This window comes from Dama dama, chromosome 5 (assembly GCF_033118175.1).
Source record: "Dama dama isolate Ldn47 chromosome 5, ASM3311817v1, whole genome shotgun sequence".
In the NCBI taxonomy this organism is placed as follows: Eukaryota; Metazoa; Chordata; class Mammalia; order Artiodactyla; family Cervidae; genus Dama; species Dama dama.
In genome coordinates, this window is record NC_083685.1 from 109,462,173 (window position 1) to 109,488,298 (window position 26,126).

Consider the following 26,126-nt stretch of genomic DNA (forward strand, 5'->3'; position numbering starts at 1 on the left):
CAGGGAACCCTATTGAGTGATGGGTGGTGGCTGGTGGCCTAAGTGGGAAGGAAATCTAAAAAAGAGTGGATAATGTAAACGTGGACTTCCCTGTAGCTCAAACGGTAAAGAATCTGCCTGCAATGCAGGAGACCAGGGTTTGATCCCTGGGTCGGGAAGATCCTCTGGAGAAAGGAATGGCTGTCCCCTCCAGTATTCTTGCCTGGAGAATCCCCATGGACAGGGGAGCCTGGCGGGCTACAGTCACGGGGTCGGAGAGTCGGACACGACTGAGCGACTGATACACACATGCATATGTAAATGTATAATTGATTCACTTTGCTGTACAGCAGAAACTAACATAACATTGTAAACCAACTATACTGTAATAAAAATTAATAAAAAAAAAAAATAAAGTTTCTACTGCTGGAATGGTAAGCAGTGGGACGGGGTGGAAAGTGGGAGGGAGGTTCAAGATGGAGGAGACTATGTATACCTATGGCTGACTCCTGTTGATGCATGGCAGAAACCAACACAATACTGTAAGGCAATTATCCTCCAAATAAAAATAAATTAATTAAAAACAAAGGATTTACTTGACAAAAAAAATAATGAAATCCAGCCCCATCACTCAAACCTAAAGTTTCTGCTGCTCATATGATGGTGGATTAATTTGGATGATGAATTTCATTCTTCAAGATTTTATTTGACACATCACCACAATTATTTCTGCCATCCCCACTTTTCCATTTTGTTGTGGGTGTGTTGTGGGTGCATCCTGGGTCAAATACTTGATCTCATTTAAAAGATTTTAAAAAAATCAGTAATTTTGCTGAACTCATGCCAATGTTTAATAAGGCTGACCAGTCACTTCGTCTAATTGACTCATTAAATTTCCTGCCATCTGCCGTCATGTTAGACAATGGTGGAGACCTTCACATCCAGGCCCTTTTGCAGCAATGAGTAAGTCACCACACCTGCGTTCAAGTACTAAATTCTGTACTTTTTTTTTCTTGACAGTATTAATTTTACTTCCACAGATGATTAAAAAGTTGTTAGGTCTTCCTTTTTCTTTGGCCTAGATGCATGGCTGGTGGGATCCTAGTTCCCCCACCACTGATAGAACCGGGGGTCCTGGCAGTGAGAGCATCTGAGTCTGGTTTCCTTATCTTTAAAACAGGGATGAGGCAAATCGTATTTTGCAGGGTACAATGAGAGTCAGTAATAATTTAGCACGTAGTTGTATAGGGTACACAAGTTGGAAGAATTGTTAATACTTACGGACTTGGGTTGAAATAGCACCACATTGGCGCTTTATCCAGTTGGGAATATTAACATGCTGATACTTAAAGAAGTTGTATAGAGTATGCAAAAACTGGGGCTTCCCTGGTGGCGCAGACGTTAAAGATACACCTGCAATGCAGGAGACCCGGGTTCGATCCTTGGGTGGGGAACATCTCCTGGACAAAGGAATGGCAACCCACTCCAGTATTCTCGCCTGGAGAATCCCAAGGACAGAGGCCGGCTATATAGTCCAAGAGGTCGCAAAGAACCGGACAAGACTGAGCGACTAAGCATTACACACACACACACACACACATACACGCACACGCACCCACACACACACGAAAATTAGTTTGCGCCGAAGCGTAAAATGTACTTGTTCAATGAGTTATCAATAAAGTTTCAAGTTAAAAAATTCTCCCTGGTTCGTTTAAATAAAGATTTGCTCAAATGGCGAGCCCAGTTCTTATCGCGAGAATCTGGCGGAATGCTCCTCTGGCTGGAGACCTGCTCTCGCGTTGTTTGAGCTAGCAGCGGCGAGAGGTGAAAGGGAAGCACGAAATACCGCGAGATTACTGAAGATTCTCGCGGTATTTCTTGGGCTTACCCCCCCTCCCCCCGCCTTCCTCCTAGTGCCGTTTCGGTTTAACCTAGTGTGTGACTGTGAGTCTGTGTGAGGGGCCGAGTGTGTGAGGTACTTAGGTGAGGCGGAAGCTAGAGAAGGGGCTCCCTCAGGAGCGAGGGACAAAAGGGGCGTGAGGCACCTAGGCCGCGGGACCCCAGCGACAGGAAGCCGCCCCGAGCCGGGCTACCGGGTAGGGGAAGGGCCCGCGCAGTCCTCACAGGGCCCCAGAGCCAGAGTCGGCCACACAGCACCGGGCCGTCGGCTTCCTACTTCTTCGACCTCCCCGGCGTCTGGGCCCGAGGATTGGCTCGGCGTGGGGAGGAGAAACAGATTCGAGCAGCTACTTGTCTCGCAACTCCACTGCTGAGGAACTCTCATTTCTTCCTTGGCTCCTTCACCCCCACCTCATGTAGGAGGGTGCTGAGGAGACGGGAGGGAGGAGGAGCCTGGACTACCGTCCCTTCCCTCCCCACCCCTCTGTAGGGGCGCTTTGGTAGGCGTGGGGCTGGGGGGGAGGGTGGGGGTTACTTTTTGGAGTGCTGGGGAACTTTTTCCCCTTTTTGAGGCCAGGGGAAGGGGAATGCCCAATCCAGAGAGACATGGGGGCAAGAAGGACGGGAGTGGGGGAGCTTCTGGAACTTTGCAGCCGTCATCGGGAGGTGGCAGCTCCAACAGCAGAGAGCGTCACCGCTTGGGGTCGAAGCACAAGCGGCATAAGTCCAAGCACTCCAAAGACATGGGATTGGTGACACCCGAAGCAACACCTTTGGGCACGGTTATCAAACCTTTGGTGGAATATGATGACATTAGCTCTGATTCCGATACCTTCTCTGACGACCTGGCTTTCAAACTGGACCGGAGGGAAAATGATGAACGTCGCGGGACTGATCGCAGCGACCGCCTGCATAAACACCGTCACCACCAGCACCGACGTACCCGCGACTTATTAAAAACTAAACAGACAGAGAAAGAAAAAAACCTGGAAGCCTCCAGCAAGTCGGGCTCGACGAAGGACCGGATATCAGGAAGTTCAAAGCGTTCAAATGAGGAGAATGATGACCGCGGGAAGGCGCAGATCTCGAAAAGCAGCAGCAAGGAATCCAGGTCATCCAAACTCCATAAAGAGAAGACCCGGAAAGAACGTGAGTTGAAGTCGGGACACAAAGACCGAAGTAAAAGTCATCGGAAAAGGGAAACACCCAAAAGTTACAAAACCGTGGACAGCCCCAAACGGAGATCCAGGAGTCCCCACCGGAAGTGGTCCGACAGCCCCAAGCAAGATGATAGCCCCTCCGGAGCTTCTTACGGCCAAGATTATGACCTTAGTCCCCCGAGATCTCACACCTCTAGCAATTACGACTCCTACAAGAAGAGTCCGGGAAGTACCTCTAGAAGGCCGTCAATCAGCCCACCTTACAAGGAGCCTTCTGCCTACCAGTCCAGCACTCGGTCACCCAGCCCCTACAGTAGACGACAGAGGTCTGTGAGTCCCTATAGCCGGCGACGTTCTTCCAGCTATGAAAGGAGTGGCTCTTACAGTGGGAGATCACCCAGTCCCTACGGTCGAAGGCGGTCCAGCAGCCCTTTTCTGAGCAAGCGCTCTCTGAGCCGGAGTCCACTTCCCAGGTAAGCTATTTGTCTAACAGTCCGTTCTTTCCTGCTGTGGCTTATGAGGAACTGGGGGTTAGACCTGTTAACGTTTTGTGGAAGCCCCCAGTGTTTGGCATTGTCTAGAACACTTTGCTGTTGACTAGTCATAATGTAGGTGAGACTGGTCTCCTCTTAACTCAGAATTGAAGAGGAGAGATCACATGCCTAAAGCTGCTAAAGGTAGGTACTTCCAGTGCTGGGACCTTCAGCTGCAAGCTCCTATGTGAGAAAAATCATAGGCTTCTGCTTACTGAATGCATGGAGTTGATACTGGTTCCCAGAGTTTATCCAGTTATTTTGGTTGCTTTATCTTAACTTTTCAAAAATCACTTTGGAATTAGTGCTTTAGGCTTCACTGGACCTGATTGGAGATTTCATTTGTGTTATTTGAGGCTGTTTTCCTAGGTCATCTACCATTTGTGTTGTCCACTGTGTCTCCAAACCTGTAAGTTTATTTCCTAATAGACAGGTGTTTTGTTTTTTTTTTTTGATAACTTACAAAAGACTCCCATCTTTGATGTTTCTAGTGGGAATTAAGCTGATTAGTTCTTCCCTTTTATGGTATAACCTGGCAGAAATTGATTCCAAGGATACTTCGATTTTCTTTACAAGTGTCACCATTGACCTATCTTGTGACCACAGCAGTTTTCAGAATCTTTCTTTTAAGAAATGCTAATAGTATCTTCACTGTGATATTTTTGGTGATAAAGCCATGTTAGTTTGAAATTTAATTGTTGGAGTGAATTGTCTACAGAAAACTGTTCTTGTTCCTAAGTGATGAGGTGTATGTACCTCCCTCTTTGTAGTCTTACCATTTTCCACAAAAGGAGAATTTGGGCTTAGGAGTCACATCTGAGTGGAATCCTAATCTTGTTTTGTAACCTTTGGCATATAATTTAATTTCTCTGTGTGTGAAATGAGAGTAATAACTACTTAGTTCTAGAGTTGCGAGATTTAATTAGTAAATATGAGTGCATAGCCAGGTACAGTGCCTGGTCAGTAAATTCTATCAGTGAGTGAGAAAAATGTTGAAAACTAGTAGAGAAATTATGCTAATTTGAAAAAAATCCATGCCATGTTTTTTATATGGCACTGTGAGTAATTTTTGCTGGCTTAAAGTTATAATTATTCATAAACTAGTTTGAATTCATCAAGTTACAAGAGTTCCTAGCTGTCAGAGTATGAAGTTCCTTAGGCTTTCCCCCTCCATTTTATATTGTAGTCAGGACTCAAATATGTACCACCTAGATTCTGCAATTAATACTTGATATACATTTTATCCATCTCTTCATCAAGCCATCTTCATTTGTTTTGATTCATCTCAGTGTAAGTTGCATACATCAGTATACTTCACTATAAACACTTTAGCATGTACACCATTAGGTAGCTAACATCACTTTTTTTTTCTGGAGGAATGAGAAGTAAATTTATATGCAGTTAAGTAGATGTCTTAAGTGTACTATTTGTAAAATTGCTTAGTTTTTTTTTACCGACGCCTAAGAAATAGTCTCAGAATATTTGTTTTCTTGGGGGAGTAGTTTCATTAAGGCTGTTCTGAGGATTTTGATTGTTAGAGGGTTTGAGAATACAGAATTGCATTGAGGCTAAAACGAGTTTCAGTAAAAAACAAGCTGCTTTTACAATAATTCCTTTTGGATTCAAATCTCAAGTTCCCTCTTCCTATACTCACTTAGTTGAAATTAGTGCAGTAATGGTAAAAATAAATCAAGAAAAAATTGAAAATACAACATGATCCTATAGGACACAAATATAAACAGTAAATAATAATCCTGGAGTCACATGCACATTTTTAGTTGGCTAGTAAAGAGCATTACATGTTTATAGGTGTGCGGTATGTGCATGTGTACATATTTTTCCTCATTCAGTTTCTTAGAGTAGGGAACATATAGATCCCTTTTATGGTCTTCTCGGTTATTTTTTTTTTTTCCTTGAAAGAGACAGTTAGAATTAAACAAGTGATATCATTTTTAAAGACTGAAGATGCTTTGAGAGAAACTTTGAAGGTCTTTGCATCCACCAAATTAGTGATTAATAGTAGCAAGTTCATTTCAAATGGGTGGAACCTAGGTTAATTCAGGGGGAAGATATATTTGTTTTTAAAGACAGTTTTGTTCACTGTTTGAAGACAATTTACCTATTGTCCCCTTTTTACCCCCTTTTTTCCTTAAAGAGTGGATCTGGACCTCAACTTTAACATTTCTGTAACTTATAGCCATCCAAATGTCCTTTTAACAGTAAGATTCTGTTCAGAAGTTGAAGGATTTGTAGCAGAGTTCTTTAGGAAGATTTAGTCATGCTGAAAGAAACAGTGGGTGGTAGAGCATGTTTCTGACATTACTTAGTGTTTTCCTGAGATAATGTTTCAACCCAGTCTGTAATTCAGAAAAAGCCTCTAGTTTCAGCCACTTTATTTACAGGAGATGTATTAGTTTTCTTAAGAGTAACTGGGTATTTAGTAAATCCGTTTAACTAGTTTCGTCTTGTATCGTCATGTTGATATAAATGATGATGTTTGATTCCAGTGATTATTTTATATTTTAATTAACTTTTGGAAGAAAATTTCCAAAAGGCATTATGAGTATAAGAAAATCATGACTAACATCATGTGAGTTGTTTCCCCTACCATGTATATGCTATTTGTTTTGAAACATTTTGAATTACATCAGTCTTACCAATGATCAACCATAAACGGGAGATATTGAAGATCTGAAATGGGTACAATTTGTTTTAGACTATTGGACAAATTATGTTTTGCCCAGTCATACTTGGACACATTGTGTGCCTGCTAAGTTCCTTCAGTTGTGTCCGACTCTTTGTGACCCCATGGATTGTAGCCTGCCATGCTCCTCTGTCCATGGGGATTCTGCTGGCAAGAATACTGGAGTGGGTTGCCATGCCCTCCTCCAGGGGATTTTCCTGACCCAAGGGTCGAACCTGCGTCTCTTGTGTCTCCTGCATTGGCAGGCAAGTTCTTTACCACTAGCACTACCTGAGATGGCTGGTAGCATATTTGACTTTTTATATTAAAAAGTAAAAAGAATTAAGGGGGGGTTGGATTTTAATTTAGAATAATCTGCCTTTAGATTCCCAGATTTTACTTCCCAATCCTTTCTTAATAATGGAGAAAATAAGTTGAACATGCAATAATACCTTGCTTTATGAATTTCTAAAATGTTTATTGGAAATCATTTTATATTTGAAAGTATTAGAAGCCATCATAGTTTTAAGAACGTCTAATAAATTATTTTGGCAAGACAGTTTCTCCAGTTTATGTAGCTTGTAAATCCTAAATCTTGTATCTTGGGAGTTTGTTTAATATAGGCACAACATAATTATAAACTAAGGATTCAGGAACAAAATCTTTTCCTGGGATTTCTCAATTAGTTAGCTCTCTAGTTTAAAATTTTAGGTTTTGGTGAAGTGTGCTGGTTACTACGTTTAGCATTAAGTATAACTTTTAAAAATCATGTTTTCACTTTATCAGATATTTAAACCAAAATTCTAAAAGTAATCATGAATGTGCATATTTTCTTACATGGGAAAAAATATCCATCCATCTTCTTTCAGTTGAATAAGTAGGGGATAATTTTTAGATTATATGACTGAAATATGTTACCATGAAGGATTTATTTCCTTCTAATCCATTTTTTAAAGTAAAGAACATTTTTAAATTTATAGAAAAATTGTGACACTGGTACAAAGAATTCTTTCATATCCTCAAACTCAGTTTCCCCTATTATTAATATCTTATATTTGTTATAATTAATGAACCAATATTGATACATTATTATTATTATTATTTGATGGTACCATCCAGTCCCATCACTTCATGGCAAATAGAAGGGGAAAAAAATGGAAGCAGTGACAGATTTTATTTTCTTGGGCTCCAAAATCACTTCGGAAACGGTGACTGCAGCCGTGAAAGTAAGAGACACTTGCTCCTTGGAAGGAAAGCTATGACAAACTTAGACAACATATTAAAAAGCAAAGACATCACTTTGCCGACAAAGGTCTGTATAGTCGAAGGTATGGTTTTCCAATTAGTCATGTATGGATGTGAGAGTTGGACCATAAAGAAGGCTGAGTGCCAAAGAATTGATGCTTTCGAATTGTGGTGCTGGAGAAGACTCTTGAGAGTGGGTGCCATGGACTGCAAGGCAATCAAACCAGTCAATCCTAAAAGAAATCAACCCTGAATATTCATAGGAAGGACTGATGCTAAAGCTGAAACTCTAATACTTTGGCCACCTAATGTGAAGAGCCAACTCATTGAAAAAGGCTCTGATGCTGGGAAAGATTGAGGGCAGGAGGAGAAAAGGGTGGCAGAGGATGAGATGATTAGATAGCATCACCGACTCAATGAACATGAATTTGAGCAAACTCTGGGAGATAGTGAAGGACAAGGAGGCCTGGTGTGCTGCAGTCCATGGGGTCGCAAAGAGTCAGACAGGATTGAGCGACTGAACAACAACAACAACAATCTATTTTTAAGATTGCTAAGTACTCAAACTGGGTTTTTTTAGTTACAGTTCTTCATAGTTTAACTATTTTCTTCCATATTACTATAGCCTATCCATTTAAAATTTTTTTTTCTTTTTCCAGTAGAAAATCAATGAAGTCTAGAAGTAGAAGTCCTGCATATTCAAGACACTCATCTTCTCACAGTAAAAAGAAGAGATCCGGGTCACGCAGTCGACATTCCAGTATCTCACCTGTCAGGCTTCCATTGAACTCCAGCTTGGGAGCTGAACTCAGTAGGAAAAAGAAGGAAAGAGCAGCAGCTGCTGCAGCAGCAAAAATGGATGGGAAGGAATCCAAGGGTTCACCTATATTTTTGCCTAGAAAAGAAAACAGTTCAGTAGAGGCTAAGGATTCAGGCTTGGAGCCTAAAAAGTTACCCAGAGGTGTAAAATTGGAAAAATCTGCCCCAGATACTGAACTGGTGAATGTAACACATCTAAACACAGAGGTCAAAAATTCTTTAGATACAGGGAAAGTGAAGTTGGATGAGAACTCTGAGAAGCATCCTGTTCCTAAAGATACGAAAGTACAGGGAACAAGAGACTCTAAACCTGTAGCACTGAAAGAGGAGATTGTTACTCCAAAAGAGACAGAGACATCTGAAAAGGAGACCCTTCCACCTCTTCCCACAGTTACTTCTCCACCTCCTTTACCAACTACTACCCCTCCACCACAGACACCCCCCTTGCCACCTTTGCCTCCACTGCCAGCTATTTCACAGCAGCCACCTCTGCCTCCTCCCCAGCCAACACTTAGTCAGGTTCTTTCTTCAAGTACTTCAACTTTGCCCCCCTCTGTTCATCCAAGGACATCTACTCTGTCCTCTCAGGCAAATTCTCAGCCCCCTGTACAGGTTTCTGTGAAGACTCAAGTATCTGTAACAGCTGCTATTCCACACCTAAAAACTTCAACGTTGCCTCCTTTGCCCCTCCCACCCTTATTACTGGGAGATGATGACATGGATAGGTAAGTCCTGTAGTTAACTGGGAAATTTTAACCCTCTTGATCTAAGTGTAATGTAGTTTCTGTTCTCAAGCCTTTGTCAAAATTGTTCTGATGCATGTCTGTTTAGAATGCTTTCATGAATAGGAAATGCCTGTGATGTTTGGTTTTCAGTGGAAAAAGTCCTTATGTATGACATGATTAGGAAAAGAGAATTACAGTTTGAGGTCTAGTAATTCTTTTTCTCACAAGAGTATCAATAATTTTGATTTAAACTTTTAAAAATCATGTGTTTTTATCCTTAAATTTTTATGTTGAAAATTTTAGTATTGCTGCAGAAAAATTAACACCTGTATGCCCTTCACCTAGATTGACCAGTTGTTAATTTTTTGCCTTATTTTTTTGAACTATAGATATTATGACATTTTTTAATAGTTTAGCATGTCTCTCCTAATAAGAACACTTTCCTATATAATCACAATACCTTTATCACCCTAAAAAACATTCACTTATTGAATAATATCAGTAGCATATCAATAATAATAATATTAATATCCTAAGTGGTCCCCAAAATGTCTTTTAAATTGACTTTTTTCCATCTTGATGCTTTAAAAAGATTATCCTTAAGAAGGAAAAGAACAATATGTAGAGTCTTTGCTAATTAGGATATAAATTCACAGTGTGGTGATAAGAAGAGCTCTCATTTTAATGAGTCCTCTGATTATTGAGACCTGAAATGATTTGAAGCACAAATCTGATTTCATGGACGGCATTAGGAAATACATTTGTTTAATTTCTTGGTGGGCCTAGCTAGGCAAGTATAACCAAACTTGATAGAGCAGTGACATATACCTTGGCAGTCTTCGGGTTATTGTTTTTTCTATGGAGATTCTGCCCTCTTGTTATAGAGAATATGAGTTTCACTTAATACAACAAGTTTTCATCGTAAGCACAGAAATAAATATTATTAGTTGTGCATCCCAGACGAATTCCCAAGCTTCCATTACTTTCCAGGTGACAGCAGTAGTTTAAATAGTGATACATTTCAGCCCTTTAGGTCTATATTTTTTCAGACTACTCTCTGTGCTTTTTTAGAAGGTGCAAGTGCAATAAATGATGGGAAAAGAGACTATTTAAATGAATGGCTCCATTACTATATATAGTGGTAAATATGATTTTAAAGAAAAATTCCACATGCTCTTTCTAATATTAATAGGTATTAATGAATTCTGCCACATCCTGAGAACTACAAAGGAGAAGAAAAGAACCTGAAATTTATGTAGAAAAATTTGTTTGAGGTACACAATATACTTATCATAGATACAAAATATATATTTTTGTAGTTTTGTTGAAAAAGAAGTCATCCAGAGGGAATCTAGGCCACTATCTTTCCACGGGAACCTTGTTTAAATATTAGTTTACATAGTGGCTAGAATCATATCAGTGTGGCTAGGAATCTTCCTTTTGAAATGTTTACTTGGCTAACCAAGTAGACGTTGAACCTGTCTACCATGAGTCAGGGTAGAGTGCAGATTTGCGGAGGTGGAACCATTTTGATAGAAGGCACATAGAGATTTCTATCTTTCAGATTCTAAATGAAGGGTAAAGTAAGACCATTCAGTGCTTATTTGAGTATGTGTAACTGTCTTTAAGAACACTCGCGAGAGAGAAGTGAGAAAAATTATTTTCGTTACATATTAATTCTGATTCCAAAAGTATAACTGTTTCATTTAATAATCCTTATTAAAGGTAGAAAAATGGAAGTGAAGATTTCTTCCAATATCAGTTATTTTTTCACTATGTACTAACTTAAAACTCTAGATGGCTTTTCTGTTTTTGTCTTCATTTACTTATTTGGTGCCACTCCTTCCATGTACCAGCTGTACCTTTCACATGAAAAACATTTGTTTATTAATTTAAAAAAAGGTTTTTTTGTCCGTGTGGCATTTGGGACCCTAGTTACTCAACCAGGGATCAGACTTGTGCCCCCTGCATAGGAAGTGCTGAATCTTAACCATTGAACTGCCAGGGAAGTCCCAAAAAAATAATTTTATGTAAGAAGACTTTTTAGGAAGAAATCTGAAAGTTGTGAATGGAACTTCTATTCCTCTGTACTTTATGTCATAGAAGACTGCAGGAGCTTAAATGTTGAAAATGTGACTTATACATTTTTTTATGGCCTGTAGTACTTTAAACATAAAACATAGAATGCAGTCATTAAATATTCATTATTTGAATAAGTAAAACTGCTGAAGGAACCAGGGTCAGGGCTTGTGTGAAATGAAATTGGGCATGTAGTTAAGAAATTATTTGTCACATGGATGATATAAAGCTTGTATTAGAGGATTTGTCCTTTTGGGAAAAGAATTAATCTCTCTTTCAAACGTATGTGTGTGAGTATATATATATATATATATATATTGAGCAGAAGTATATAGACCCAGGTATCAAATGGAAGAGTGAATTTAATTAATGGTATTTGCAAAAACCTTTCTGATTGACAGTCTACAATTCTTGGTTTCTAGAAGCAAAGGTTTCCAAACATCCACTTTCATATAATGCATTCTTCACAGACATAGCTGTTCATGGAGATATGTTTCTTTTAAGGAGATCATCCATATGCATGCGGCTAAATTGCTTCAGTTGTGTCCGACTCTGTGCGACCCTACAGACTGTAACTCCCCCTGCCCCTTGTCTCTGTCAGTGGGATTCTCCAGGCAAGAATACTGGAGTGGGTTGCCATGCCCTCCTCCAGGGGATCTTCCTGACCCAGTGATCAAACCTGCATCTCTTATGTCTCCTGCATTGGTAGGCAGGTTCTTTACCACTGAGCCACTTGGGAAGTCCAATCATCTGTATACTCTTCTTTAAATTTTCAGTTAACCATGTAGGGTTTTTAAAATGTTGTTTTCTTCTCTATTTTTTGAATAGCCTGGTTCATCTGGAGTTTTATCAGACTTGAGTCTACAAGATTCTTAAAGGCTGTATTTTTAAAGTACTGAACTCTTGTATAAAAGACCTATTAAATGTCAGATTTGAACTTAGGATTTTGCTAATAGAATGCTTATTTTCTATTTCTATTTTATTAGAATGCTAATAGAATGTTTTTAATGTGTTCATTCAAATTTTAATAGAAGTTTATAAAAATCAAACTTTTTAAACAACCTTCTTGAAGAGGAAGGAGATAAATGACCATATTTAAAGTGCATGTTTAGTCACCCAGTCTCCTCTGTCCATGGGATTTCCCAAGCAAGAATACTGGAGTGTGTTGCCATTTCTTCCTCCAGGGAATCTTCCCAACCCAGGGATTGAGCCCATGTCTCCTGTGTCTGCTGCATTGCCGGCAGATTCTTTATTCACTGAGCCATCAGGGATGGGGATATTTAAAGTAGTTTATTTTAAATTTGAAAATTACAAAAATTAATTTTGGGGAATTCCCTGACTTTTCACTGGTTAGGACTCCAAGCTTCCACTGCTGTGGGCCCAAGTTCCATCCCTGGTCAGGGAATTGAGAACCTACAAGCTGTGTGACATGGCCCAAAAACAAGTTAATTTTCTTTTTGTGTAGTTCATGTGTAAATTCATTTTTTTTTTTTAATTAACAGTAAAGACCTATAAGAGGCATTTACATTGTACCTACAGAATAAATTCCAGCATCATAAATTCCAAGAGACTATCCATATTCTAAAATTTGAGTAGTCTGGGATTTGACAACTTTTTTTTTTTTTTTTAGTTATACACAGGCATTAATGCAACTTTGTCTCCATGAGTGAACCCATCCACTGGTATAAATGGAGAAGCAGGAAATACTGATATTGATAGAGTCAATCAGTTCTTTCTGGTACTGAATCTTCAAGTAATGGCTTAGGTGTTCAATATTTCTTCCACTATGTTAGACCCTCTCTGCATCTACCATATGTTCTCAGAACTATATAGAGCTTTATTTTAGTGAGTACCCTACACTAAAGGCTAAAGACCATAATATTGCTAAGCATTGAAATTCTATCATTTTTATTTTACGCATCATTATTGCAGGGTTTTTGGCACGTGGAATTTGTTGAAACAAAATTTAACCTCTGTTTAACTTGTGTGCTCTAAACTGGTAGTACATATCCCATCAAACACTCAATTCTTTCTTGAAATATCGTACTCAAATAAATTTTTTCAGAAGCAATGTACATCTTCATAATAGCAAATAATATTTGAACTCATAAAGTAAATTTTGGAGAAAATAAGATGTAAATGTAAAATATAGACTGAACTTACATGAAATGATGGTGAAAAAATTCAGTTAATTTAATTCTAGTGACACACTACCAAGCTGAACTTTATTTTTGAATCATGAATTAAAGTTTATAAAAAGTATTTTGACATAGTAATTGAAAAATTAGGAATTTTCTTTTCTGAATGTCTTAAAAATTGGGGAAATTTTAAAAATCTATTGACATCCTGACCCAAGAGTTTTCTTGTAACAGACTTTGTTTCAGGGTAGAAAAATCTTACCGCAAGTTGGTGTGTGTTCATCACTATCAGTAATTTAACAGAAAATTTCAGATGATTGTTTTGCTCTACCTTGACTACCCCAGTTCTGGTTGATATGGTACAAACTAGATTCTGTTATTTTGTATGATTTTTGAGATTAAAATGATGAAAAACAATAGGAAGTAGTAGCTTTTGAGATTGTGTTTCACACACTGAAGGTAGCAGTATGCTTTAAAAAGATATGTTGCAAGCTGTATTATCCCTTAGATGCATTTATGGTTCTATGTAGTATTTATGAAAGTTTTCTCTTATTAACCACTTGCTGAAAAAGTAGAAGAGGTTCCTACTGTGGTTAGGATTCTCAAATCCTTTTTAATCTTCTGATACTGTGATGGAATACAAAAGACTATCATGGTTTTATTTCTATACATGAATTAGTATACTGCCTATCTTTTCTGAGGACATGAATGGCACAAAATCCTTCTTTTACTCATAAGTAGAGGTGGTTAAAAAATTAGATCTGAAAATTGAATTTTCTAATCTATTCCAGAAAAGCCATCCCTTTTGTTCCCCTGCTGACTATTATAATTAGTTGGAGAGGCTTTCTGCTGCCAGTACTTTGTTGTTGTTGTTTAGTCATTGTTGTGTCTGACTCTTGTGACCCTGTGAACTGTAGCCCACTAGGCTCCTTTTTCCATGAAATTTCCCAGGCAAAAATACTGGCATGGGTTGCCATTTCCTTCTCGGGATCTTCCCAACCCAGGGATTGAACCCATGTCTTCAGCATTGGCAGGAAGGTTCTTTACCATTACCATTTGAGCCACCAGTGCTTTAATGATTATGAAATAGTCTCTTGGACTCGTTCCCCTTAGATTCTTAGTTTGAGGGTTATTTATCCATTTTGGGTAGTTGAATATGATTGCCTTTTCTTCCCAACCAGTAGAATAAATCAGTGAATTTTTCATTTATTTTGATTTCCAGCTTAGCTGTATTTCTTACAAAACACTCTAAAATACTCTTTGCTTTTTCCAAGTTTCTCTCCGTATCTTTAGTAACATAGTAGTATTACACTGTTGGGCTTTCCATCATTATTGAAATCTTTAGAGCAGGTTTGGTGACTACGCAGGTTGCCATGGTGCTTTGCAAATTTAAGATTATAACTTCCTGTATTTTATTTCATCTCAATAAAAATCCAGATAGCATCTTCGGGAGGACAGTAAAGAGTTTATTAAAGTTTCTACAAATAATATCCCAGGTCTTTTTTTTTTTTTTTTTTAACATACTATAGATTTCTTTTTGCAAAATCCAAGTCTCTTTAACTGTGATTAACTCCATTTCTTTATGTTATATTACAGGGGCTTTTCCCTTTTTTTTTTTTTTTTTTGGCTTTTCCCTTAAAAGTAAAATCTTTGTAATCTCTTAATAACCAGACATTACAATCTTTGAGTTTTATTTGCACATTCTTTAAGTAATTGTGATCTTTTTCTTTTTTTCCTCTCTGTTGTTTAGTCCGAAAGAAACTATACCTTCAAAACCTGTGAAGAAAGAGAAAGAACAAAGACCACGGCACCTACTCACAGACCTCCCTCTCCCTCCAGAGCTCCCTGGTGGGGATCCATCTCCCCCAGACTCCCCAGAACCAAAGGCAATCACACCACCTCAGCAACCATACAAAAAGAGACCAAAGTGAGTTTTTGGCAGGATCCAACCCTACCTTTGGCCCACATCCTACACCATTAGGATCATAGAGGATTGGGCCTAATGTAGATCTTCCTTTATTTTCACAGATAAAATTATTTCATCTACATCCCCAGATACCTTGTCATGTTTTTTAGAAAAGTAATAATTTCCCAAATTCAAGTTTACCATGAACATTGATCCCACGGTATCTTTTGAGTTCATGCTACTTAAGAGTATTAAAGAGGAAAAAAATCCTTTTATACAGAGGATGTCAACCATGTACCTATTAATGACGAATTAATAGATGCAGGATTTTTTTCCCCTGAACTACATGAGTTGCCATGTCATAATGTAGTAGAATCTGAGTTTGCTCTTCTGATTGTTAGCCTTCTTCTCTTAGTAAGAAAAACAGTTGCTATTTATTGACCATATATTATTGCCAAAGTTTTACTTTTATAGTAACCCTATGATGTAGGAATTATTTTCCCATTCTATAGTTGAGAAAGCCAGTAAGAAGTTAGGAAGTAAGCAGCAATTCTATTATTTGATCTTATGTCTTCCTGAAGCAAAAAAAAAAAGAAAAATCTGAGCCACTGTGAGAGACTGTTTATTATCTTATATTATTTGATTCCTGCCTTTTTAATAAATAAACTGATAAAAGACCCAGGAATCAAAGAAATCATCATAAAAGAATTCTGTTTTGTTCTTTGTATACACTTAGGGAATTCCTTGGCATGGTTAGTACTCTGAGCTTCTACTGAAGGTCATGGGTTTGATCCCAGGTTGGGAAACAAGATTCCACAAGCTATGTGATGCAGGAAAAAAAAATACGCTTAAATTTTTAGAGCAACTTTTTTGTTTGTTTTCTTTTTTTGTTTTGCCTTTTTTAGAATTTGTTGTCCGCGTTATGGAGAAAGAAGACAGACAGAAAGTGACTGGGGGAAACGCTGTGTGGACAAGTTTGACATTATTGGGATTATTGGAGAGGGAACTTATGGCCAGGTATATAAAGCAAAGGACAAAGACACAGGTAAATAATGCCAAAAAATTCTAGATGTCAGAAGGTGAAAAATTTAGCCATACTGCTGTTTTAAGTGGATTTAGCAAAAGTAAACTTGGAGTTCTAATTTGGTCTCCAAAAGTTACAAAATAGACTAAAATTTTCCAAAAGCATAATATAATTATTATCTTCTAAAAACCTTCCTTCTGGTTGTCCATTGAAAATGTTTGGGGGATTTAAGAAAAGATAAAATTTGTAAGTTGCTCTTTGTTTGGTAAGGAGTTAGTCCTTGAAAATAAAATAAAGTAGTTGAATTTTTGGTATATTTTAATCCAAAATTTTTAGGCCTAATTGAATATTGAATTAAAATTTTAAAGTCATTTAAAAATCAAAGATAAGAAAGGGGATGTAGGGATTTTTTTTAAAAAACAATATAAAAGTATCTTGCATGTAGCAGTAAAATAGGCATTAAATTTATCAGAGTAAGAGCATATATTGGTTGATTCATGATGGTGGCCAGAAAATGCTAATTATGATAAAACTGTTTGAATTTGCTGTAACAGGAGAGCTGGTGGCCCTGAAGAAGGTGAGACTGGACAATGAAAAAGAGGGCTTCCCAATCACAGCCATTCGTGAGATCAAAATCCTTCGTCAGCTGATCCACCGAAGTGTTGTTAACATGAAGGAAATTGTCACAGATAAGCAGGATGCACTGGATTTCAAGAAGGACAAAGGTACTAGCAAAGAATCATGTTTCTGTATGGTAGATTGGTACATTTTATTTCCCTTAACAGGTTGTACTAAACAAATCCAGCTTCTTTAATTCATATAAAAATTAAGATGTTAATACATTGCTCTCCATCCTCATCAGTGTACTCTTACACTTTTGAAATGATTGTTAATCATTACAATTAGAGTGCTGTAACACCTAATAAGGCCAGCACATTAAAAATGTAAGATTCTCCAAGCAACATTTTGAAGTGTTCTTTTTGGGTTTTTTTGTTTTTCACAAAGTATAATAATAGTAATGAAAGTTAAAACCCAGATTAAACAGTTATTCTCACTTTTACATCCTTCCTTCATTTATGCTGTGCTTAGTCACTCAATCATGTCCAAAGCTTTGCCACCCCATGGACTGTAGCCCGCCAGGTTACTGTATCCATGGGGATTCTCCAGGCAAGAATATTGGAGTGGGTTGCCATGCCCTCCTCCAAGGGATCTTCCCAATCCAGGATTCAAACCCAGGTCTCCCACATTGCAGGCAGATTCTTTACCATCTGAAGCCACCAGGAAAGCCCAAGAATACTGGAGTGGGTAGCCTAGCCCTTCTCCAGGGGATCTTCCCGACCCAGAACCGGGGTCTCTTGCATTGCAGTCGGATTCTTTATCGGCTGAGCTACTGGGAAGCCCTCCTTCATTTATATGCATCTTTTTTTTTTTTTTTTTTTTTTAAAACGTAGCTTTGTACTCATACAGTTTAGAATCCAAAGCAGGTATTTCTAAAACAATTTTCTTCAGGTCACATTGTGGTTTTCCTGGATTTGTAACTTGTCTTTGGGGAATAAAATTGTAGTAGTCTATGACATCCAGCCAACTTCTGTTAAAATAAATCTGAAGGTTTAGAAATGGGCAGCTGTAAAGAGATGGCATATGTGAATATAGCCTGGGATATTAAGAGAAAATATGATTGAAATATATAAAATTAGGAGGGTATTGGTTAAGTTGGACTTCTTTATAGAGTCTCAGAGATATTAGCATTAAGGGAGTAGTATCTCTTGAGTTTGGTAGCAGTAGTTTTAAAGAAAAGGAAATTCTGCTTAGATAAATTTATGAAAGTTAGATCAGAATAGAATTAAGTATACTAGGTATATTTCTGGGTGTTTTTTTAACCTTTTCTGATTATAAAAATAATACAGAGTAAAAATGAGTAAGAAAATGTTAATTGATTGCTTTTGGACAGGTGCTTACTTTTATCCATATCATTCTGTACTGTATAAGTAATTTACTATATACTGTTCAAATTCTTTTTCTTGAAAAAAATCATAAAATAATTGAGGACGTCCTTGGCAGTCCAGTGGTTAGGACTCCATGCTTTCACTTCAGTGGGCATGGGTTCAATCCATGGTTAGGGAAACTAACATGCTATGTGAAATGGCCAAAAAATAAATTTTGTTTTAATCACAAAAAAATAAGTGAAAGAATGGATGTGATGCATGCCTATTGTGGAAGAAATGAAAATACAGATGAATAAGAAAAGGAAAATGACAATTACTTCTCTCCCACTCCCTTTCAGTATACTACCATCCATAGAAAATCACTGTATAGTATTAACATTTTGGCATATTTCTTTCTGGTACTTCATAGATATTGTATTTATTTGAACATAACTGAGATCAAGGTGTATTTAGTGTTTTATAACTTGCCATAAGCAATTTCCTGTATCATTAACATGTTTTAATGACTATGTATGAAGATAAATGAATCCAAATTTAATTTCACCAGTCCTTGTTGAGCAATTAGTTGTCAGTTTAAAAAAATATTATAATAGCACCACGTTGAGCATCTTTGCATAAATCTTTGCATTTTGATTTATTTCTTAATATAGTTTTCTAGAAATAGAATTATTTGGTGAAAGGAATTTTCGTATTTAATTGTAGATTGTATAATAATTTATGTCCCACCAGTGAGTCCCATCTCACTTAATCCTCCATAGTGTTGAACTTACCTTTTTAAAAAACTGTTATCTGATAGGTGAAGTATGAGTGATACCATTATTTTGGATTGCATTCCAGTTTTTTCCCTTGTCTATGAATTTTACTTATTTTTCTCTTTCTTGAGTTGTCTCTTTGTATCCTTTATCCACTCCTCTTTTGCAATTTTAGTGTTTTCTTTTTTGTAGGAGGGCTTAACTAAAGCTAAGGTATTCTTTTAGTCGAGTGGTTGTTAACTTTTTGACAGTCATGGACCTTTTAAAATATGGGAAAAAATATATATATATATCGCATGGATTCATTCTTCAAAAAAACATTTAAAATGTTATATGCTGTTTCAGAGTCCTTGAAGCCTACCCTCTAGACTAAGAATCCTTGCCTTTATGTTACTGAGAGAAGAATTTTAGACTGGATAGATCATAGTATAACTAGGTCTAGTGTTTCTTATGTCACAGAATTTGCCTCTCTCATGCACTGTGCTGAAAGTGTAAAGAGAATGTGGATTTCAAATCTTTTACAGTTCTCTTAGCCTTTTACCTACTTTTAAATTTAGGATGTTGAATTGGATGATTCATTTTTCTTTCAATTCTTAAATACTATAAATTTCACTAATAGTCTGTACTACATGCAGCCCTGGCATATTATGTGAGTGCTGTTAACACTCCTGTAAAGATGTCTACAAAAGTAGTCTTAGACAGTGTGTAACAAATGGGCATGGTTGTGTGTTACTAATAAAACTTTATTTACAGCAGTTCAGAAGGGATTTGCCTCAATCTGTAATTTGCCCACTGATTTAGATCATAAAAGACTAGTTATACAACCTAATTGGGGGAGTTGTCCCCTTCAAGACGTAGGTAGTCCAAAGAGCACCAGACTGTGGGTCAGAAGATTAATTCAAATAGTAGTTCTGTTATTTATTATTAGAATGGGCAAGTTACTCAATTGCAGGAGTTTTAGTTTCTTCATATATACAATTAAACATCTTTTTCTAGAGAGCTTATGGTCAACTCCAAAACTATATAAAAATTAAGGCATTGTTATTTCAGCATCCTTTTTCTCTTTTCTAAATTTTTTCTTTTATCCTATGTAGGAGCCTTTTACCTTGTGTTTGAATATATGGACCATGACTTAATGGGACTTCTGGAATCTGGTTTGGTGCACTTTTCTGAGGACCATATCAAGTCATTCATGAAACAGCTAATGGAAGGATTGGATTACTGTCATAAAAAGAATTTCCTGCATCGGGATATTAAGTGTTCTAACATTTTGCTGAACAACAGGTAACATAATAACCATATGAGGTTAAGCATTTTCTCCCTCTCTTCTGACACCCTTAGTTTCAGCTAATTAATTAAAGAGTTATAGATAGACCCAATAATGCAGTGTTTGTGTTTATGTACATCTGATGTCTGTATCTTAGGAACAACTTGTGATGGGATATCAGCAGAGTCTCAAACACAGTCTTGGTAAGGAGCTAAAGGAGATAGGATTGTAAAGGTATTTTTTATTTTATTTGTAAAGGTTTTTTTAAATGCAAACATTTTAGAGAATCACTCGCATCCTGCAGGAATATTCAGAGAGCTTTTGCCATAGTTAGTAATACTTTTGTGGTCCTAGGCAAATTCCTACACACATTGAGTTCTTAAGGAGATTCTCCGTTGTTTCATTGAGAGAAACAAACCTGCTCTTATAGCTGCTTTTGAGACTTTCTTAGTTATCGAATTTCAGAGTAAACACAGATGTAGTTGGGGACTGACATTTTTGCCAGCACTTACTCCTGGGTTTTAATAGTATAGACAGACAGGAATTTGGTAAAGAACAGTGTTATTTCTTCAGAAGTTTTTATCATCTGCTTCCTTCCTCTTTGGCTATTTGGTTAAAGTGAATTGGTGATATCATTTGTTACTCACAGTAGCCTTGAGTAATAGCCCTACATATTGAAGAATAAAAAGCAAGTCTGGAACCATTGAAATAAGGCCAGTGTTGGTTCTGTAGGTAATTAGGCTATTTATAGCCATCTTTGTCTGATGCAAGGAGATCCGGCCAGTCCATCCTAAAGGAGATCAGTCCTGGGTGTTACTGGAAGGACTGATGTTGAAGCTGAAACTCCAATACTTTGGCCATCTGATGTGAAGAGCTGACTCATTTGAAAAGACCCTGATGCTGGGAAAGATTGAGGGCAGGAGGAGAAGGGGACGACAGAGGATGAGATGGTTGGATGGCATCACTGACTCAATGGACATGAGTTTGGGTAAACTCCGGGAGTTGGTGATGGACAGGGAGGCCTGGCATGCTGCAGTTCATGGGGTCGCAAAGAGTTGGACACAACTGAGCAACTGAACTGAACTGAACTTGTCTGATGCACTCTTTGTATTAAATATTTCTGTTCAGTTCTGTTTAACAAACATTATCTATTGATATATGGGAATATAGAATGACTATGACATGTTTCCTATCTTTGTGGAGTGAGGTGACCAACTTTTCAGGGTTGCCCAGGGCTGTCCTGGTTTTAGCACCTAAAGTCCCATGTTGGATGGTTGGTCCCTGGAGAGTTGCATTTAGTGGGAAGCTAAACAAATAAATTGCTTATTTCTATAAACATTTATTAAACTGCCCCCTACCCCCGGATTTGGGAACAGCTGGGAAGATGTGATTTCAAGGAATGAATAGGAATTTACCGGAAAGAATGACAACAGAGGGTTACATTTCTAGGCAAAAGAGATTTTTTGTCAATTCACATTTACAAATTCACAAAATTTACAGAAGCGCATAAATGTGAAAATAACATAACATGTTTGAAAAACTGGAAAAGGAATCAGTGTTGCTAGGGCAAGAAGAGTGAAACACATAATGGCGAGATGAAGCTGGACAGTTGCAAGGAGCCAATTTAAATTTTATTTGTAAGAGACAGCCATTAAGAGGTGCTGGGTAATTTTTTGTTTTCAAATTATACAATTAATGCATTATTTCATTAATTGTCCAAATTATTGTAAAATTATTATTTGTACTTAAATACCTTTATGAGATAAAATGTGATATTGAAAGATTCCTTTCTGTCACTATATCTGTGACCCACCACAATTCTTATTAAAGATGGACTTGGTTAAAACCGTCTATATATACAGTAATAATGCATCAAAAACTGTAATGATGATGGCTATCATCTTGCAGTTTTCTGGACTATAGTTTTAATATACTTTCTTCTGTTCCTTTTGCTCTTCTGTTGGGGGATGTGTAAGGCTAGGAAATAATTGTAGTCCTGTTTAGTGTCCATTCTGGTGGGTCCAGCTCTCTCTGTCCCTAACTTCCTGAGTTCAGAAAGCTGGTGAGCTTCTAGACTAAAGTGAATTTTCTTTTCAGTTTTCTGAGCAGGCTGCAGGAGTCTCATGGTCTAGTCTGATCCAACCAGCCTCTGCTCTTTCCCATTTAGTTCTGTCTACACAGAGACTTTTGAGTGAGATGGCATAGAGAGGAGTCCTCAGCTGGAGGAAGGAGGGAAAACAGTTGATGAGAGAGGGAGGATAGCAGGGTTGGGCTTTGTGATGTTTGTCTTAATTACATAACTATAAATGAAACCATATTATTTTAGATATAAGAGAGACCAATTAGTCTTCTGCTTTAGAAAAGTCACTGGATGGTCACTATATAGGGTGTGGACTGGGGGCCCACAGACTTATTAAAAATACAAGAAATGGTCTGAACTTAAACTAACCAAGGCATTGCTAGTAGAGGATGGACAGCATGGACTTGGTAGATCAGTAGACTTGATGAGAGTGTGGATGGTGGGGAATGAATCAGTGTACTCACAGATTTCTCACTTGAGAAACTATCTAGATGGGCAGCACAGTGATCAATATAGAGAATAAAGGAAGAATAGGATGCATCAGGCAAAAGAGGAAACCCCATACTATAATATATTCAGGGCACTATAATATATCCAGGGTAGTGATATCAAATAGGCATATGATCACATGGGAGTTTCAGACCAGCAGTGTAGATTCAGGAGTTACCAAGCATAGAAAAGATATGAGAAGATGAAACCTGAGAAACTGGTCAGATAGATCGGAAGAAAATAAGGAAATATCATGAATGCAAAATTGGCAGGTTTAAGAAATGCATGGTTATAGATGTCAGGTGATGTAAATAGGTTTTAAGACTCAAGAAGAGAATCTGAAAATAAAAAAGTCAGTGGTAAAAGTGTGGGGTAAGTGGGTAGGTAGCATAATTAATGGGAAGGTAATTGTAGTTGTGACTTTAATTGTTTGTTTTTATTAATTTTTTATTAAGGATGCAGAGCTTTGAGCATATTTAAATGCTAAGGAAAAAGAAAGTCAATAAAGAGGGGAAAGTTGAAGATTCAGGAAAGAACCAGAGTAATTTAAAGAAGCGAGCTTCTAGAGGAGATGGCATCAAAGCTAGAGGTGATAGTACTGATTATCCTTGAACAGGAAAAGAGATTGACACATTTTTCCCTGTAATTGAAGGGAAAGGAGAAAGCAAGGTTAGAGGTGTAAATAAGTATAGGTAAAACAATGTTAAATAGCTCCCACTTGATGACATCTGTTTCCAGTGAAGAAGGTTATTTACTGAGAGTAAGAGGGTACGGTGATGGATTAGGAAATAAACTAGGTTCTGGTGATATTTAGGTCTAGCCTGATTTTCCATAACCATATATCTATTGCTATTTTTTTTTAATAAATTTTTTCATTTCCACCATCTTTTTAACATTTTTATTTAAATTTAATTAATTAATTATTAATTATATTTATTTGTTTAGCTGTACTGGGTCTTTGTTGCTACACGTGGACTTTCTCTAGTTGCGGTGTGCAGTGGCTGCTGTCTCACCGCGGTGCAGGCTTCTCACTGAGGTGGCTTCTCTCCTTGCGGAGTGTGGGCTTAGTAGTAGAGGTGCACAGGCTTAGTTGCTCTGCTGCAAATGGAATCACCCCAGAGCAAGGATTGAGCCCGTGTTCCCTGCATTAGCAGGCTGATTCTTAAACCACTGGATCACCGAGAAAGTGCCTCTATTGCCATTTTAATTTTTAAGTTGTACCATAGTAGAACTTACCTTGGGTCTTTGGATCAAAGTAAGGATGCCAAGGAATTTGAGGAACCCTTTTGGTCTCAATATAGGACTCAAGACAGCTATTTCTTTCCTTTTTGCTTTTCTCAGAAATTGTTTATAAATTGAACTTAAAATGTGATGAGGTATGGGACAAGTGGGTAAGGTGCCCATTATCTTTATTAGGAATGTTGAGTTGATTTAATGTAAAATTTTGTTGCTAGTAGTTAGCTGGTTTTAATATTTTGTCCTGTTGCTCAGATTTTGAGGAGCACCTCATAGAATAGCCTATTTTCCCCCTCTTCTATCTCATTTTTCTGCTAGATCTGAGCTGTCAAACACCTGTGATATCCCCAGTCCTTTAAAAATAGTCAACTGGCTTTTCATTCCCCAAGAGGTAACACAAACTGTACACAAAAATTGAGATAGGTGTGATTAATCCAATAGTTAATTATGGTTTTTAAATAGTTTCCCAGCATTTTGTGTTGCATTTTATTAAAATATTACTTTATTCACTGTCAAAGGAAGGATATTTAGCAGAGTGAAACATGGGTGTGGTCTCTTTAACATTAACATTATATAACAATTAACATTTTGCTGTATTTGCTCCCTTATTTTTCTGCCTTACTTATTTTAAACCAAATTATATCAGTATGTTTGACCCTAAATACTCTGACAGAATTATTATATATTATTTTCTAACAGCCCATGTTTTATGTTTTTTCAGTTATGTCAAAAATATCTTTTGTAGGGAGTTCCCTGGAAGTCCAGTGATTAGGACTTGGCACTTTTACTGTTGTTGCCCAGATTCAATCCCTGGATGGGGAACTAAGATCCAGCAAACCCCATGGCGTGGCCAGAATAAAAAAACAGTCTTTTGTGGAGCTAATTTGTTCAAGCCAGAATCAGTCAGGGATTATGAGTTGGATTTAGTTGTTAGGACTCTTAAATCTCCCTTAATCTGAAATAGCCCATTCAGTTTTTCCCCAACCATAAGTATTTAATCTAGCAGGTTCTAGTCACTGTTGTTTGCCAAGAAATAAATATTTAGTTAAGGAATCAAATCCAAAAACATAATAGTAGTCTAAAAAAAACTCCCTTAGGCTTTGTGGAATGGTGTGGTCAAAGAAACTTAATCTGGGAGAGTTACCATTAAGAGCAGAACGAAAAGGTTTAAATTCATTTTTGTAATTCCTTTAACTCTTAAATTAGCGCTTGACTTTTTTGTGTGTGTGTGTCTCATCTTGCTGCACATGGGATCTTAGTTCTCCGCTCAGGGATTGAACCTGTGCCCCCTGCAACAGAAACTCCAAGTCTTGACCACTGGACTGTCAGGGAAGTCCCAGCACTTGACTTTTTAAGTGTAATTTGGAAGCTCCTGTTGTTACTTATGAAAATAATTATTTTTTGTTTTACAGTGGGCAGATCAAACTAGCAGATTTTGGACTTGCTCGACTCTATAATTCTGAAGAGAGGTGAGTCATTCATCAAAATTACATGTGGGAAATAGGAAAAAGTGCTTTTTATTCTTGGATACGCTGGTATTCTGTAAATTGCAGTAACTGAAGAGTTCCATAAATTTCTAAACGTGTTACCACCTAGATTTTAGACAATTCTTTCTGAATTCTTGAACCGCTTTAGACTGAAATAAATCAACCCCAATTGGAATGGAAGTTATTTCTTCATTATCTTCTGTCCAGTTTACTTTTGAACTGTTAGGTTGCTATGGAGCTGTTTTGATGATCCCATCTCCAGTTGACAGCTGTTTCAATTTGCATTTAATTATACAAGTATTTTTCATCAGCAACCATTGTAAATTTATGTCATGGTTGTATTTTACTTTTCAGCCGTCCTTATACAAACAAAGTTATTACTCTGTGGTACCGACCTCCAGAACTTCTGCTGGGAGAGGAGCGTTATACACCAGCGATAGATGTTTGGAGCTGTGGGTAAGATTCCTTTCATCTTTGTTTCTAACTGACATACTGATGAACTTGTGTCGTGTTTTATCTCTCCATTTGTTTTTTGCAGCTCTTCTTTAAGTTCAAAAGGATAGGGATCAACTTTTAGCCAGAGTTCAAAGAAATCTGTTAAATATTTCTTAATATCAGACACGTAGTTTCAAATAAGATTCGTAGATTGCAATTGATATCTCATCTTTTAATTTTA

The 26,126-nt window shown here is 37.4% G+C and overlaps 1 protein-coding gene across 12 annotated transcripts in view; it reads left to right on the top strand.

Moving 5' to 3' along the window:
* Nucleotides 1-1,894: 1,894 nt before the first annotated feature.
* Nucleotides 1,895-26,126, top strand: part of CDK12 (cyclin dependent kinase 12) — a 62,599-nt gene continuing 38,367 nt past the window's right edge. For 11 of the 12 annotated variants that reach the window (XR_009693020.1, XR_009693021.1, XR_009693023.1 and 8 more), the window contains exons 1-8: nucleotides 1,895-3,514; nucleotides 8,162-9,046; nucleotides 15,014-15,190; nucleotides 16,075-16,214; nucleotides 16,748-16,918; nucleotides 19,986-20,175; nucleotides 25,376-25,432; nucleotides 25,805-25,906. Coding sequence is in view for 3 of the 12 variants with exons in the window: in XM_061143900.1 (XP_060999883.1) it covers nucleotides 2,469-3,514; nucleotides 8,162-9,046; nucleotides 15,014-15,190; nucleotides 16,075-16,214; nucleotides 16,748-16,918; nucleotides 19,986-20,175; nucleotides 25,376-25,432; nucleotides 25,805-25,906 (2,768 nt within the window). In the remaining 9 variants the exon portion in view is untranslated. The remainder of the gene's footprint in view (nucleotides 3,515-8,161; nucleotides 9,047-15,013; nucleotides 15,191-16,074; nucleotides 16,215-16,747; nucleotides 16,919-19,985; nucleotides 20,176-25,375; nucleotides 25,433-25,804; nucleotides 25,907-26,126) is intronic. The other variant, XM_061143901.1, reaches the window with a different exon arrangement.